Here is a 17,552-nt window from a genome sequence, read left to right as displayed (position 1 = left end):
TTAATACAGGTCTAGCTGTATTGCCCTCCCTCTAGGTAGCCTGTCTACCCCACAAGCTGCCACAGCCTTGGTGGTGGGGGTGAGTTGTGCCTACTGTATCTGTTGGTGCTAGAATAAAGTGGGAAATGCTTCTGCGTGAGGTGAAGTGAAAAGAAGAATTTCTTCTTTCAAGATTTCTCCAAACTATTGTGTTTTCACCATTGAAAACCCAGAGATTAAATAATTAAAGTCAGCTTTCATCCAGAATGATTTCCTGCTGCTTCCCTCAGCTTCTCCTTACCCATGCATTTCTTTAGTCTATATTTCTTTTATTTGGCCAGCTTCCACATATTCCCCACACTACTAGCTTCAGTTGTCATCTTTTTTCTGCAGACCTGCAAAAGGTCTGTGGTTGGTTGGCAGAATGCAAATGAACAGGAGGAAGATACTGAAGAGACAGGAGGTACCCGTGATTGTGGAGAGAGGCTAAACTCGTCATCTCTGAAAAGAGCTGCTACCTGGGAGCACCAGCTTCCTGGGCCCAGCGCTCACGTTTGTACCCACTGTGCACACTGCCTCACTGGGCACTCATTCCTTTCCTGTGCTGCTCTCTGCCCTTAGGCCAGAGATGCTACCTGCAGACATTGATTTAATGAGTAACTACTTCATCCCAGGAGAGCAACTGCCTCCAGAGCAAGGGCAAGTGGAAAATCTCAAAATTTTAGGAATGACAAGGCTCTCCATGGTATTATTAAAACACTAAAAAATAGCTGGTTACTTTATATATTGATAAACTCAAGTTTTGAAACCTGTGACTATATGAGTTTTTCTGAATGCTGTATAACATCAATAGATTTCTATAAAGTAAGTACTTTAATTTTTTATGCTAGACCATTTTTATTAGCATTTGGTAAGGGCTTCTTATGTTCCAGGAAGTATATCAAGTGCTGTATGTATATTCACTTATTAATTTCTATATTTCTTTGAGGTTTTTGTTGATGACTCAGTTTTACACATGAGGAATCCAAGACACAAAGAGGTTTAGTAACGTGCCAGTCATTGCCAAGGCCATCTGGCTATAGAACCCATGTCTGCATGAATTGTACTATACTGCCTTGCTGTGCTTCACCTTTGTTGTGCTTGTTTTAACAAATTATCATGCTCTCTTCCTTAGGCCCCATCAGTTTCTTCCAATGTGTCTACTTGAATGGTTACAATGGCTATGGATTTCAGTTTCCATTCACTCCTGCACAGCGCCCTGGAGAGAGCTCTGGCCCACCAAGTTCTCCAGGACAGAAGCAACAAGGACAATAGGCAGACATGCATGACCATTATAAGGACTTTAAGAACTTCCATTTGTCCACAGTGAGACAGGCAACTGAAATTTAAAAATTGGGAGAATTTCTTTGAAAATATTTTTATTCTTCTGCCTGGTATAGAAAAAAGTGGGCAAAAGGACTGACTAATAAGCAGACATATTGAAAGGTCTGGAGCTCAAGACAAATCTGCTATTTGTGTTTGTTGCTGGTGTGGGTATTTATATTATTTTCTATTTCCACTCACTATAGGGTTGTTCACAAATTACTTTGAAGTTTACTTAATAATGGTCTCTTAAATGTAATTGACAAAATTACAAAATCAAATTCCTGATTCAGGTAGATAGATATTTTTAAATGAAAACACAGACTATGCCTTAAGTTGAAAGAGTACAGGAACTTACATAAAAGCTACTGTTTTGTATCATGTAGGTATCAAAGTTCAATTTACTAATAAGTCAGTACTTAATAGTTCAATTTTATTTGTGTCTATTTCTATTTTAGTTGTGAATAGGTGTAAGACTGGGTTACAGTTGTACCAAAGAGTGTTGTAGTTTCCTAGTGATGCTCTTTTAGAGCTCAAAAATATCTCTGAACTTCAGACATGACAAGAAGGAATAGAAATGTCTGATGAATCTTATCACTAAGATTTGTCTTGAATTGTAATTAATACATTCACTCTAGTGGAAATACACTACCCAGTTAGGCAGGTCTGGTGAATCATTTGTGTAAAATATAGGCAAATGAGATGTAGAATTTTCAGATTTTTCCAGACTATGTATGTCCTGATGAAAATATCCTTGGGTGAAATTGTAGATCAGTCACTAAATTTGGGTGACAGATGCAAGAGTATTTTTATTTCACTTTAATATAATCCTTCAATGGAATTAAATATTTTCTTTCTCAAAAAGAAAAAATATGAATGTCATCAAACTTGAAGGACTACATTTTAAACATAAGCACATCATGATATGTCTTACTTGATTTTTTAGTAATTGGTTATCAATGCCAATGAAACGAATACCAGTCTTTAACTTACTTGACGACACATTATTGGGAATGACAATTGTGGTTTTGCCATCTTTTGTCTCCCGGTAATATAAACACTTGTGTTCTTTATCACATTTTCCTATCAGCTCTAACAATCATGCCACTGTGATCTTTTCATGTTTACAGTTGCAACTCAACTTATGTCAGATTAACTCAGGAAATAAATTGAGGGTTTTTTTCCTAGCATTATACTTACTTTCTGACAAGGTTGCCAGAGTCAATATGAGACAAGGTGATTTATTTCCAAGGACTGCAACTAAGTCCTTTAATTCCAAGATTTACACCACTGGTTTACTAAAATATCATTGACAAGGGCATCAGTAACATGTCTGTTACTAATAATGGATTTTCAGTGACTTTTGTGAAAGTTATAGGTCTCAGCCACATGCTGATGGACCTAGCTCACAGCACAAAAGCCAACATTACAATGAACCAAGACTAATGACACTCCTTGTGGGGGGCCTAGCAATGTGTACCATCAGCACTGACCGGGTGATACCATCTTGCGGAGCCTCTTCATGTAGCAATGGAAACTTGTGGCAGGACAGTGGGTAGAGTTTATTGCTCACCTGCTCCTCCAGCTTGTCCAGGTTAGTGAGTAAAGGTAACAGAGAGAAAAGACAATAGTTTTTCTTAGATTTCATAGAACAGAATGATTTAGTCATTCACTCATTCTTTCTTTCAATGAGTATTTATTGAGCACTTAGTGCACTGTGTTAGGCACTGGACACTATCAGAGAAATATCAGAGATAGATTCTCTTCCCTGTATTATCCTCACACATGTGGCCTTGGCAAATTTACTAAATGTTCTATGCTTGTTTCCCAAAGTGTAAAATAGGAATTTCACAACAACCAACCTGATACACAGGTATACTGTGGACACTAACAACATATCGTAATATAAATATGACATCAAAATTAATTCCTAAAATAATACTTTTGGATGTTTTCTCTCTGAGTGCTTTTCTACATATTACTGTTTCTTTCAATCTCATTATAAAGATTACTTGATAAAAATTAAAATATGATAACTTATTATAATTAGAATTTAGACAAATTAATTAGGATTAACTAGTAATAATTAATTAATTATTAATAAAACTTGTTAAGGCTTATCCGCTTAAAGTTACAATGATGATAACATATGAAAAATATGAACAAAACTCTTTTGTTTGTATGGTTCCACCAAATAAAGTATTTCTGGTCCTTTTATGTTTGTGCTTTATATTTTAAAAGGAAAAGATAAATGGTCAAAATGCTTTGCCTTCAATAGCTTTCTCATAATTCATGTCACATTGGTCATGGATATGTGAGCATTTAATAATTGTGTTAGTTTTCTGTTTTGTCCAAATGATATGAGCTACACAGACAGACCCTCTACTCTCCCACCTCTTCTACTCCTCATAGTAGATGAAGGTCCATAGAAAGTAAATAACTACCTAAGGTTTTTGATTTATGAAATCATTCAAATGACATAAAGGTTTTTTTTGGAATAATGCCCTTGAAAAGCACCTGTATACTGATTCATTCTGATATACCCCTGTCAAAACTTCCCATAGAAATATTTTGGAAACTGAGACTATATATTTAAGGACTTAGATCATTTCCTTCAGTTATTTTACTAGGAAAAAACCCAAGGAGAATAATGAATATTACTGATGGTAGAAAATTCAAAGACCTCTAGCCCAACTGGAACATACAGAAAATGAACCTAATCGCTACAGAAATGCATAAATTTGCCAACCAACTGTATCAAAACCAAGCACAGAACCTTGGTCTGTTAGCTCCCAAAGGCCCTTAATAAAACTATATCCTCAATATGCTATTGCAAACCTTGGCTAATTTTTTTTTGATATCTCAAAAATCTATTTTTGAATTATAATCAGTGTCAGAAATGAAACCTTATGTGGAAGGACTTGATAGTTTTCTACATGAGAGCTAAAAAGGACCTTAAGAGTAAGCCATATTCATCTCCTTTGGAGATAAAATGATGAATCTCAGTGATGTTAGGTGACCTGCCCAGGGTCAAATCTACTCTGCAACAAAACTAGGTTGAGAAGTCTAATTTTGCTTTCTAATCTGTTGTATATCACCCACCCTGTGCAGCTCTGTCTGCTGTTTCCTCCATCATACGCTTCCCTCTCTAATTTGTAAACCCATGTACACGTGGAAACTCAGCACAGCTTTCCAGGAACTGACCTACTGATGACACTGCTGTTCTCCTTTCAGGCTGATACTACTGCATCCCTGTATCTTCTCCCTCACTAACTCTGTAGGTCCATGAAACATGCTGTAGATGCTTTTCTTTGTGTATAAAATTAAATAGCTTTATTTTCCATACTATTTAAGCATAAAAAATGTGATAAGTCACTGAAAGACCCAAAATATTTGCCCAGATAAAAAGAAAACAACAAAAAAGACAACTCGCTAAATTAATCACAACCCATCCAAAGACGTGGGTTAGTGAAATAAGTTAGAAAAATAAATACAAAACTACATTTAGGCTCTAAAGGAAAGCTCAGAATAAATGATAAAGAGAATTAGTGCATGTTATTATTTAAAAGTCATACAAATTCTAGAAAGAAGCACATGGTGTTATGTTAGCAAAGTGGTAATAGAAAAGAAAGAAATTCTTGGTTTCTTACACAGCCACGCCCAGCCCCTGGCCATGTACCCTTTGCAAGGCTGTCAATTCCTGTGTCTACACTCCGTGTCGAACTTTCAGTGACAACTAACTGCTTGCATCAGGTCATCAGTGCTATATTACATTTTTCCCCCACCACATCCAAAGCACTCCTAAATAACTTAATACAAGGTCATGAGTGTACTCCATGCCTCTGAGTGGAATTGTGAGGCCAGATGTGTCTTCAGAGCAAGTGTGCTATAGTGGTGAGCACAGTGGACAAAGGGCCCGCGAATCCAAGGTCAGACTGTTAATTAATTCTAGGAATAACTCTGGTCATTTACCTCATATGTTCCTCAGTTCTTCATCTCTAAAAAAAAAATAAAAATTCTGGTGACAAAAGTTCATCTTTGGTAAGAAACAGTACCTTGTAATGTTATGTTATTGTTAAGATCTTCTCAATGTCCTTCTTTTGTTATTAAATGATCCCACTCCGCTCTGCAATGAAGACCTAGTGTTGCTAAGTGGCATAACCCAATGCAGCAAATGGAAATGAGATTTGCATGAGTCCCACACAAAAATGGGAACACTGCCACTAACAAAAACAATTTTAAAGAAGTCTACTGCTTTGTGTCACTTTCATGGAGTTCTTGTAAATCAGTGACAGAGACCCTTCAAACCACTTACACTCAGAGCTTGTAAGATGCCTGCAGAGAAGTGGCACTCAGAATGGAAAGCTGAAATGAAAGAGCAAGTGACTCGTGTACCCCAGAACACTACCACAAAATTGAACATTCATTAGAAGGTCTAAAAGCGTTTCATCAATGTAAGTGAAGATAGTGTAAAATAAATAGCAACTGTAACATCTCAAATCATTTAGCATATGTCTTTGCTTAGGGAAGAAATATCTCTCTCCTCTCTCTCTCTTTCCTTCTCTACCCCCCTCATGCACTCATATATAGTGGAACAACAAACTGATGATTCTCTCTCTCTCTTTTTCTCAAATCAATCAATAAAAAATGTTTTAAATAAAACAATAAAAAATGTTTTAAATAAAACAATAAAAAATGTTTCTTACCATAAGAAAAAAAATTTGTAACTATACATGGTGAGGGATGTTAACAAAACTTATTTATTGTTATCAGCTTATTGTTATATACAAAACTTATTGTATATATTGCATCATTTTGCAATATGTATAATATCAAATTACTATATTGTACACCTAAAGTTAATATGATATTATATGCCAGTTAAACTTTTTAAAAAGTGAAAAGAAAGTCAATACCATGCAACTTGATTTAACTGATATATAAAAATACTACACTCAAAATTAGTGAAACACACATTTTTTCCAAGTGCACAGGAAACATTGATGAAGATACAGTATATAACAGTTAATAAAATATTTAGCAAAACAGAAACAATATAGAGCATATTCACCGGCCATAAGAATTGAATAAGAAATCAATAAGAAAATATATTTGGAATAGTACAAATGCGTGGACATTACACAACACACTTCTAAATAATCCATATTGGAAGAAGCCACAAGGAAAAAAAGTTGTAAAATACTTCCTTAAGTGAAAAGACGAGTACTTTAGTAATCAAATTAATCATCAAAAGGGTTAAGCTATACTAGTTGCTGGCATATGAGGAGGTAGTTTCTTTCATACAAGGAACATCAATTTTATGACTGCAGAAATAAAGTAACTTTGGTTCTCTTTAAGAAATTATTAGTTATATTATGTTTTTTAAATTAATGTTTAAGAAACCTATTTTATATTTCCACTTATAACATTTTTTTTTTAAGATTTTATTTATTTTTAGAGAGGGAAGGGAGAGAGAGAGAGAGAGAGAGAGAGAGAAACATCAATGTGTGGTTGCTGGGGGTTATGGCCTGCAATGCAGGCATGTACCCTGGCTGGGAATCGAACCTGGGACACTTTGGTTCCCAGCCCACGCTCCATCCACTGAGCTACGCCAGCCAGGGCTAACATTTGTTTTTAAAATAGTAAAAGTTATGAATAGCTTTAAATGCCAAGAAAAATCTATATATGTAAAATGTTGTGATCACAGGAATTTTGAACTGGAAGAGATAATCCTGTAATTTGACAAAACGGATAACTAAAGCTCAGAACAATTTAAAAAACTTGCCCAAGATTACAAACCTACAAACTTGTTAAAGCAAAACTAAAATGCAATGTAATTCTGTATAATATACAGTTAAGTGATCTGATTTGAAAATAAAAAATCAGGTGATCTAATTTTATTTTCCATGCTAATATTGATTTAATAACATGAGATAGTTACAGAACATTTGCTATGTTTTATGGGGACTTGTTCTCTAAGCCCTCTATGCAGTGTTTAAAATCTTCACCTCTTTCTAAAATTCCTTCAGTTTCTTCTGTTAAATTTTCTGTTCTCTCCTCTTAAATAATGTAAATTATATGGTCCTCATTTTAATATTTATGGCAACAGCCCCTTGTTTTTCTATTTGCAGTAAATTACAGATTGTTCTTAATTTTTAAATAGGAGACAACAATCAAACAATGTTTTGCAGTAGGCAGAATATAAACATGATAGCTATGCAATCTAATAAACTACCTGTGATGAAACTTCAAGTTCCACTAACATACATTCCAAAATCAAGAAAGGTTCTATCAAAGTTTACAATATAAGTGTCCTTTTAAATTGATATTTTTATCCTGATTTGACTGGGTATGATAAAAGATTTTTGGTGTGATTAGGATCAAAGAAATAGGGTTAAACTTTACATGATAATAATATTGCTTTATCCTTTCAAATCTACAGAGAAAGATAGTATGGGTATTTTACTTTTACTTCCATCCTTCCTATTTTTTTCTAATGAAAATTAAGATAATATATATATGTGCATGTATATATATACATATATATGCCATGTACCTCTATTTGTCATCTTGTCTTCTAATCTATCTTTTGCTATATCTTTGGGGAGTGTGGCTAGAAGCAAAAATCAAAGTAAACATATTAAAATGTGTTTCATAGGGAAAAATAGATATTTAAGGATAAAGTCAATTGGGAATAGCTATATGTTTCCTGAGATAAATTTATTGTCAATTAAAAGCATATTTACTTAGTGCAGGGACATCCAGCCCACAGTCCGTGGACCACATGTGGCCCAGGGTGGCTGTGAACGCGGCCCAACATAAAATCATGAATTTACTTAAAACATTACTTTGTTTTATTACTAAAATCTGTACTAAGTTTTATTATTTAGATATGTACATTTCCTATATTAGTGATCAGAAACTTGGGATCTGCTTGATAATTTTAAAAGATTATCGAAAAGGCCATGCATAATTAGGGTTATTATGTGAGAACTTTTTTGCTTATCTGTGGTGGTGGGTGTCATGAAAATTATGAACAGACATTTTTTTTATTCATCAGTTTTCATTAGTGTTTGTGTATTTAATGTGTGGCCCAAGACAATCTTCTTCCTCCAGTGTGATCCAGAGATGCCAAAAGGTTGAACACCCCTGACTTAGTGGGAATAGCCAAATTAGCAAGAGTGTACAGAAATTAGAATGCTAAAGAAAAGTATATAATAGCTTTTATTATAATTTAATATATAATACAAATTAAAAGTAATTGGTTTGGATATGTAATTTTATAGGAAAATCTAAGTGGTGTTAGTTTTTCAATGTATCCACTGCAATTTTTACTTAGAATAATAAATTGAGTAATAAAACACTTTTATGGTTGCACACTACACAGAAGATGCTGGGGGGAAATTATTTGACCAACCAGTCAGAAGGGCCTATTGGGTCAGAATACAAACATGACAATAGGCCAGAATCTCCAGGCTGAAGAAGGCTGTGAGCCCTAAGTACACAGGTCCTTCTGGAGTATGTTTAGTGAAGAAAACAACTAATGTCACACTGACTTCTGATGCAACATGTGCCTGGCATTCCTGGAGATAAACACAGAATAGTGGCTCTTAGCTAATAAGAGAGCTCCTGGGGGTCCTGCCCCCTGGGCCCTACCAGGTCCTGTCACTGTCTGTTTTGGCTTCAACTATCTACTGATTAACACTGAACTAAGTCCTTCTTTATATGGCTACTCTTCCAGAAGTTACAGAACACATTTTTATTCTAAAGTTGTCTCTAATTTATTTTATTAAGTATACAATGCATAGCTTCCTATATACAAGATATATGATGAAGTCTGTCCAGAAAGTATCTGGCCATGTAATATGAAAAGTAAAGACATTTATTGAAGAAGATACCAGAAACACTGTATATAGGACAATGGCATCTCAGTCCCCTGCAAAGTAGGCATCTTGGGATGCCTACTTAGGCACAGTTCTCCCAGTGTCTCTTCCACTGATCAAAACACTCAGCAAAATCCTTTGTAGGAATCGCTATCAGGTGCCCCACAGTATTTTCCTGAATCTCATTGACAGTCTGAAATCTCTTCCTTTTAAAGGGTGATTTTAGTTTTGGAGAAATCCAGAAGTTTCAGGGCACCAAATCTGGGCTGAAGCAGGGACTGAGTCACCTGGGTGATTCGATGTTTCTCCAAAAAACTCTGCATGAGATGTGATGCATGAGTGGGCACATTGTCATGATGAAGCTGCCAATCACCAGCTGCCCGTAGCTGTGGCCTTCTGAATCATCTGAATAGTTTCTGCACAGGAATGCTCAAACTTAATGCAAGATTTGATGCAGATCCATTGCTCTACTTGCTCATTCAATTTGAATGTGATGTCCACCCAGTACACATGCTCATTCAATGGCGCCTACAACCCCTACTGATAGTATAGTGAAATCATCAGTGTTCACACATGCACATTCCAGTCCACTCGCCTTGGCTACGACATTACATTGATGCTGCACGAACCATTCTCATTATATTAACAATGGCTGAACTTTTTCCAGACAGAGCTCATCTATATCCCAATTACTTCAGAAAATGTTATAACAGAAAACACTTGGCTTTGATATCAAGCACTTTTCAAAGTTTAAATTCTAGTTCTGAATCTTATTAGCCTTTGATTTTGTGATTTACAATCTTTTTGAAAAGTTGTTTCCTTATGTAAAGCTGGTATGTCAATAATATTTACACGCCATGGAATTAGGAGAAGATTAAATGAGAAAAGTGTTTATGGCACATTATATGCATTAAATAATGGCTACTTTCCCTTATTCCTACTCTTTATTTTCCCTTGTTTGTCCTAATGCCCTGGCCACCCTGCCTTGTCTGTCAGTGTCTAAGTCCATCAATTGCTTTTAATCCATTAGCCATCTTTAGCCATCCGACTCTTACAAGTACTCTCACTCTAACTGGTCATGAGAAGCCCACCGCCCAATACCACTGTCTGCATTTTCTTGGGGCCGAGGCAATGTGTATGCCTGCCCATCTCTCTGCTCTCACATCATCATCCTCGTGCTCCAAAGCCCATTTTTTTTCTTGACTCTATCCTCCACAGTTATCGTTTTGACATTGGATGACTTAAATGAGGAAAATGCTAAGGACATTTTCTCTCAGAGATTATTTGTATTTTCCCCAGAGCTAAGGAAATAAGAATTCTGCTAAGAATCAAGCCCAGGAAGAATAAATTGTTTTAATGAAGGCAACTTACCTAAATGGAACCTAGGCATTCCTTAATCAGCTTCCTTGTGAAGCAGCCTTGTGTTTTACAAGTGTTCCTAGTTACAAGGAAGCAGGTGGTAGAATCTAGCAACCCTTCCCTAAACAGTGTTCAACAAGCTTAAGCTTTGGCAGCAGATAGAGCCTCCTGTTGTGAAAAACCAAAGGAATGTGGAGAGAGGGCAACAAAAACATATTCTTATTGGGCCTTAAAGATTGTTTTTAGAAGACTGAGTAGTTGAAAATATGCTCCTTTAATTCTTTCTTATTTAGAATTCAACTTTTATAGCAGTGCATAGTAACCAGCTTTGGGTTTAGGTTAGAGACAGTACTCCCAGTCAGCTCAAGAATTCCCTGAAGGAATCCATCAACCTTTCCCATCCATCGCTGTTTTGCACCTTAACTTTCTTTTTCCTTTAACTTCTGGAGATGCTGCATTCTCTGGTCTGTGCTACCCTTTCTAAGAAGCAGGTGTCAAGGTGAAGCACTTTCCTACTGATGTTTCTTAAAGAAAAGGTAATTTAATCAGTATGCACACATTTTCAGCTCCCTTGCAACTTACTGCCTCTCTTGCCTTCTAAAAACACCTCCCCACCCCCATTTAGCTCAATTTCTACAAAGCTAGGGGGACACTCCATTATGCTAATGAGGAGACAGATAAGTGGTTTACTTAAATTAAATTAGCAAACACATCCAATTACTCTCAACCATTCTGAATTTAACAAAAATAAAATCATTATCAGCACAGAGGAGATTAGGCCAAGGTTTTTGTTTGTTTTTGTCTTGTTTAAATTTTCTTTGTAGAAAACATCATCTGTGCCAAAAAAATCCTCATCAAAGGCATTAATGGTTTACTGGTTAAAGTCAACCTTCCTAAATTGAAAGCTGGCATAATAAGAGTTTGTGATTCAGCTTGTTCCCAATTAGAGGACTATAAATTTATAACCCTTTCTGCTGGCTTCAACTCTGAGAATTATGTCTATAAATAGATATCTCATTGAATTTATCTATAAAAGCCAAGCACTGTTTTTCTTTTTCTAGGTATCATTACATATTTCCTATATTATTTTTACATTGTCCATATTCTTCCAGTAGATTCTTAGGCAACAATCTTACATCAATTCATTTTCTAACCATTTAATGAGCATAAATTGTAAGCTAGACCTGAAAAAGGATTGCTAGGGGCTGAGGATACCCCAGTGAGTGAGCTCAAGTTCCTGCTCTCAAGCTACTGAAGTCAAGGAGGAGAGATAGATTGATAAATAAATGTAAAACAATGACATGAAGCCTGTAAAATGGTCACATACTCCACTGTGGCAGCCTAGAAGAGGGTGTGCTAAATTCTCACCTGTGTGGTACAAGAGGAAGGATTGGGAAGATTTAAATGATGGCCTCATGGTGGTGAGGTAGAAGGCAAGGCAGTTGAGGGCAATACTAGAAAAAGGATAAAATATCAGCAAAGGCCCAGGATTGTGAAAATGTGTAATCCAATGACATTTTTAAGTGACCATAAGAAGCACTCTGTGGAATTAGAGGCTGAGTGGTGGGGAAATGAAAAGCACGAAGTAGGCAATCAAAGATGCTACCGAGGTGTCTGCTTGGGAGATTGAGTGTGAAATTCATGACAGACAAAATACTGATTGCCATCTAAATTTCAGAAAAAGATTACTTAGTATCATTCAGAATGTCTAACCAAGGAACCAATGTTCTCTTTTGCCTGATTATCCAAACTGGGACTTAAATTTACGAAATGAGAGCTAACATCACACATTTTGATCTACTAAAACAGACACAAATTAGTTGCTTTTGATTCAAGATGTTTTCTTCCATAATCCTTGCTTGTTGCAGACAACTTCTCTTCATTTATCTCTTTCAAATGATATTTCACGGAAATTGTTCCCGGGGATGCAAATATTCTCCTGTTTGTGCAATCAGAGCTAAACTGACTGGAAAAAATGAACAAAAGCAACCCCACTCGGGTGTAATTTATGTAAATGCTGGCTTCTTCAACATATTTATGGATGTACTAATTTGGCATTGCTGTTATCTTCCATCGTTGGGCTATATATATATGTATTTTTTTTTCACTCAATAGCTCAAAGCCTTGAGTTTTTCATTATGTCGTTTAATGATTTCCAAATAAATCCTGACTGGAAAACTGCACATGTTGATTCTCAAGCCAGGAATCTGTCTGTGTCCACATAGTACTCCTGTTCATTCTCCTCCTTTTTCTGCAGCACTAATTTCCACACCAGATTCTGACCATTCCTTTTCCCCAGTGTTCACACACTCCTCTAACTTCCACTTCTATCTCCTTAGCTTAAATTACCCACATTCATCACCTGATAACAACAGCAGTGTTTGAAGCCACCCCTCTGCCCCCAGTCTTGTTCCCTCAATCCCTATCCCACACTGTCATAAAAGTTCTTTCACTTGCAAATATAATTATGGCATTCTACTGCTATGTCCCATTGCCACTAGAATATTACCTAAGCTCATTATGAAATACACCACCCTTCACTATCTGTGTTTAGCCTTTATCACCCGCTACAGTTCACTATACTCATTCCCTCTTACTCTGTTTTTGTAGAACTGGAACCGTTTTCTGTGCTTCCACCCCCATAGCCTGATACTTCAGCCTATATCTTCCCCAGCTCTTCTCTTGCAGAACTCCTAATTGTCCTTTAGTAATTAGTTTTATAGTTAAAGACTCAAAGAAACCTTCCTTTATTTTCAAGAATGAGTAATTGGACTCCCTATACAGTCACTCGCATAGCAACCTATCACCCAGCGCCCTGGATGTGCCACAGTCACTGCACTGGGAATTTTTGAAGACAGGGACTTTATCATATTCATAAAAGTATATTCTCGTTGCTGACCACAGTGACTGATACATTGTCCCAAAATATATGTGTACCTGATCATGAAATATCTGACTGTTAATTAATTTTTATTAGTGGGTTTGGGTTTAGTACTCATCCTTACACACAGACCCCCAAATTCTTCCTTATGACTCTTTTCTCTCACTAAAACCAGGCTGCCTAACATACCCTGATTTTTGGAGAAAAACAATCGTGAGCCTGAGAAAGATTGTTGGATATGTTTGAAAGCAATAAAATAGCAGATATTGGTAGTTTTCAAAATTATATCACCTCCTAAATATATAAACCTTTTGTAATGGGGTACGTTGGAGCAGAAATCACTGGAAACCAAGAGGCCTCAATTCCAGCAGGGGACCCCCAAATCCAGCACAGAGACTGCTCCCCCTCTTGGCAGGAAAGGCAGGGGGGTTGTGAGGGTGCCTGCTGAGACAGCAGATTGAAGCAGCCTGCCTGCTGAGAAGGGAGGGGCTGCTGGAAAAGGAGAATTGCTCGAGCCCCAGGCTGTTATAAACACAATGCCGTTGGTAGGAGGAGGGGCAGAGAACTCCTGAGCTGGAGCTTAATTGCCCACAGCCTTGGGGCTACTAGCTCATGAATCATCCTATTCAGTGCTGGCTGTGTGAGCTGTGGGGGTTGGACTCCTTGCCCAGGGTAACTGGAGACTTCTGCCCATACCCAGAAAAAGTGGACAAGACAAACATGGTTAGTGGTTTAAAAGCTGGACACTCTCACTGGCTTCCAGAGCACATGGGGTCCTGGGAGAGAGCACTTTTGAAACAGGAGGCAGGGAGAAGCGCTCCCTGGCTTTGGTGCTGGGTGCAGACTTTTGGCTCTCTCTTAGCTCTTGGCTTGTGAAGTTTTGGCTTGGGACTTTTGTCACAGGTGCACTTGGATGCTCTGGGTCTTTGGCCTTGCTTCTCACATGGACTGGGGCTTTCATGGAACCAAGCAGATGCTGGGCCCACCAGGTGAATAGACCCCACATGGTTAGAAGTCCCTGGAGAGAGGGTCCCATGCTGGGACACGTGCCTCTCTGGCCTCCAGCCTCTGGGACACTGGTCCATTACAGCATGACACACCAGTCCTGGACTGCCACATGGAGACTGGGAGCAGTGCACCCAGATCCTGAGAGACAGAGGAGACAGAGAGATAGAGAGAGAGAGAGAGGGAGCACTGCTGCAACAAGAGGGCGACTCTGAAACCCACCTTTCAGAGAGGATGGAGATCTGTTTTTGTGGCTGCCTTAACCCCCCCAAAAACTGATTAGGAAATGGGGAACATCTGAGTGTGGTTTTGGTTTGTAATCTTTTGCAGAGCAAGAGAAGTTCTGGGTCTCATGGGAGAGAGGGGCTCAGAGAAGAAGTGCTCTCAGTTTTTCTCCTCGAAAACCAAAATATTGTTAATAAAAAACTGTTCCGTTCGGCACAAGTCTTCAGGTCATGTACCAAGGTGACGACTGGTGACCCCATGCTGCACAGTTACACTGTGCCAATGTCTCCCATCACAACCCTTACTATCCTGCATTACCCTGCAGCTCTCTCTTTCCCTTGAACAAGCAGTCCTCATTCCTTCTCAGCCATAAAAAAAAAAAAATGCAGTCTCTACTTTTTGGAAGTCAGGTTTGTCTCTCTTTCTAGCCTGACTTAAGTTTGAAGCTCCACCCTTTGCCTGATCATTTTGCTTTTGTGTCACAGAGGTCACCAATTCCCATGATTTCTACTCTGGGCTCATGATGAGTTTCTTATGAGAAAACAAGAAATTTGTTTTTATCGTAAGTTTCTTTCATAGTTAAGGAAATTTTAGCCCTTAGACAAACACCATCCCAAATGCAACTGTTAATCCACTGTTTGGAAGTAGAAAGAGTTCTCTTATATTCCCAATTGAGCACTCTCGATTTTTGTCAAATAGGAGGAAGACAGTTTTGTTGCACAATACATGTAACTTGCCTACTTAGAAAGAATACGTTAATTCTGTCACATTACCAGGTCACCTTAAGGAGTTAGGCTGGTGGAGAATTACCCATTGATGTCTCAGAGATCAGAAATAGAGGCTGTGGCTCCAGAAAGTATATAATCTCTTCCTACTCAAAGTGTGATCTACAACCCAGACCATTGGCATAAATGGGAGACTTTCACCAATGAAGAATCTCAAACCCACCTCAGACCTTCCGAAGTGAAGTCTGTATTTTAACTGAGATCCTAAATGATTCATAAGCATTCTCAAGTTTGATAAACATTCTGTAATGGTCATGTGCATTACACAGCAGCAATGACTCCACTACAAAACAAAGAACCTTAAGCTACAATAATTTGATGTCTATTTAATGCTGCAGAAGATGGGGAAAGCTTGCAGTGAAAGGAGATGCGAGAAAATAAAAGAAAAAATGAAGAACCATATCTGAAGTGCTGAATTAATATTCATGAATCAACTCTGCAAAAGGGGATTCCATTTATGTTTTAAATAACCCACAAATATATTTTCACTGTTGAGAAATGAGATGTGAGAAGAGAGCATGTGACCAGAACAATGTTTAGTTATTTTCTCCATACTTAGAACATAACTTTAAAGTTGGAAAAAAATCAAAAGCCAGATGATATTTACTTAGAAAGGGATTTTCTTTATGAAAGGTCTTTGGGTGGTATATTATTTTGCTAAGGCTGCCATAACAAAACACCACAGACGGAATGGCTTAAATAACAGAAATATGTATTTTGACAGTTCTAGAGGTTAAAACTCCAATATCAAGCTGTCTGCATGCTCATGGTTTCAACTGAGGGCTCTCCAAGATTGAGAATAAACCATCTGCTGCAGTTTGCTTTTAAATGATGCATTCTGAGGGAACTGAACCCACAGGAAAAGGGCATCTCACCTTTAAAAGTTCATCTTATATCTTCTCCCTCTCTCTCTCTCTCTCCTCCCTTTCCTCTCTCTCTAAAAGCAATGAAAAATGTCCTCAGGTGAGGACTAAATAAATAAATAAATATTCATCTTATTTTTGAATATCATGTATTATCTGCCAACATTTGTTTAAACATGAATATTTCAATGATTAACAATTCCGTATCTTTACTCTTGCTATAATGTGATATTCAGCATCCTCTAATGTTCCGTTTGTCCTATTTCTGCTCTTCACGGGAGTTATCAGCATTCAACTGATGTTTGCTCTTTGCTTTCCCTTTACTTGGATATTAGCTTATTGAGAATAAGATATTTTGTTTCTTTTTTATGTATTGTAGTAAGTGTTCTCGCTTCCAAAATTTTGTTATAATTTTCCATCTTTTCTGTCTATTCATAGATTAATATACTAAATGAAGAAATTTTAAAGAATTTCTTATAGTTTAATGGAATATGGGACTTAAATTAGATGTATATGATAAATATGCTCCTAACCTGAATGTATAATAACACCTTTGCTTAATATGATTTCTCTATTTTTATAATTTGAGTTAATAATGCTAATGTGGCCCTGAATGGTATGGCTCAGTTGGTTGGGCATCATCTCAGAAAGCAAAATGTCACCAGTTCAATTCACAGACAGGACACACACCCGGGCTGTGGGTTCAGTGCCCAGAGAGTGTACAAGAGGCAACAGATCAGTTTCTCTCTCACATCGCATTGATGTTTCTCTCCCTCTCTTTCTCCCTCCCTTTTCTTCTCTCTAAAAGTAAATAAATAAAATCTTTTAAAAAATAAATAACACCAATGTGCTCCAGCTCTCTATAGTAAAAACTCTCACCATGCACTGAACATCTAGAAGAAAGAGTAAATACTCACTATTCTTTCATAATCTTGTGTGGCCTGTGTAATTGTGATGTTGATACAACAACTGGGATGACTAATTGAAGAAGCAAAAATTTCAGTTTCATCTAGATATTTCAGTCTAAATTAAATGTGGATTTCCTTCTGAGAGCTCTTTGACCTCCATTGAAAACAGAGTAATGTTATCAACTCCTAACGCTTTTGCTTCTTTTCTGTTTTGTCCTTCTATCCCCTAGGAACCTGATATTTTCACCTCTTTACTATTAAACTCTTAATCCTTTATTTGAAGAAATAAATGACTGATAAAA

The 17,552-nt window shown here is 37.1% G+C and overlaps 1 protein-coding gene across 1 annotated transcript in view; it reads left to right on the top strand.

Moving 5' to 3' along the window:
• The window catches only part of LOC114493836 (triadin-like), a 97,812-nt gene extending 94,254 nt beyond the window's left edge, over positions 1 to 3,558 (top strand). The window contains exon 21 of the mRNA XM_036022605.1: positions 1,154 to 3,558. Within this exon, the coding sequence (XP_035878498.1) occupies positions 1,154 to 1,293 (140 nt within the window). The 3' untranslated portion in view covers positions 1,294 to 3,558. The remainder of the gene's footprint in view (positions 1 to 1,153) is intronic.
• Positions 3,559 to 17,552: the final 13,994 nt, after the last annotated feature.

This window comes from Phyllostomus discolor, chromosome 4 (assembly GCF_004126475.2).
Source record: "Phyllostomus discolor isolate MPI-MPIP mPhyDis1 chromosome 4, mPhyDis1.pri.v3, whole genome shotgun sequence".
Classification (NCBI taxonomy): domain Eukaryota; kingdom Metazoa; phylum Chordata; class Mammalia; order Chiroptera; family Phyllostomidae; genus Phyllostomus; species Phyllostomus discolor.
Note: the sequence above shows the minus strand (reverse complement) of the source record. Positions and strands in the feature narration are given on the sequence as shown.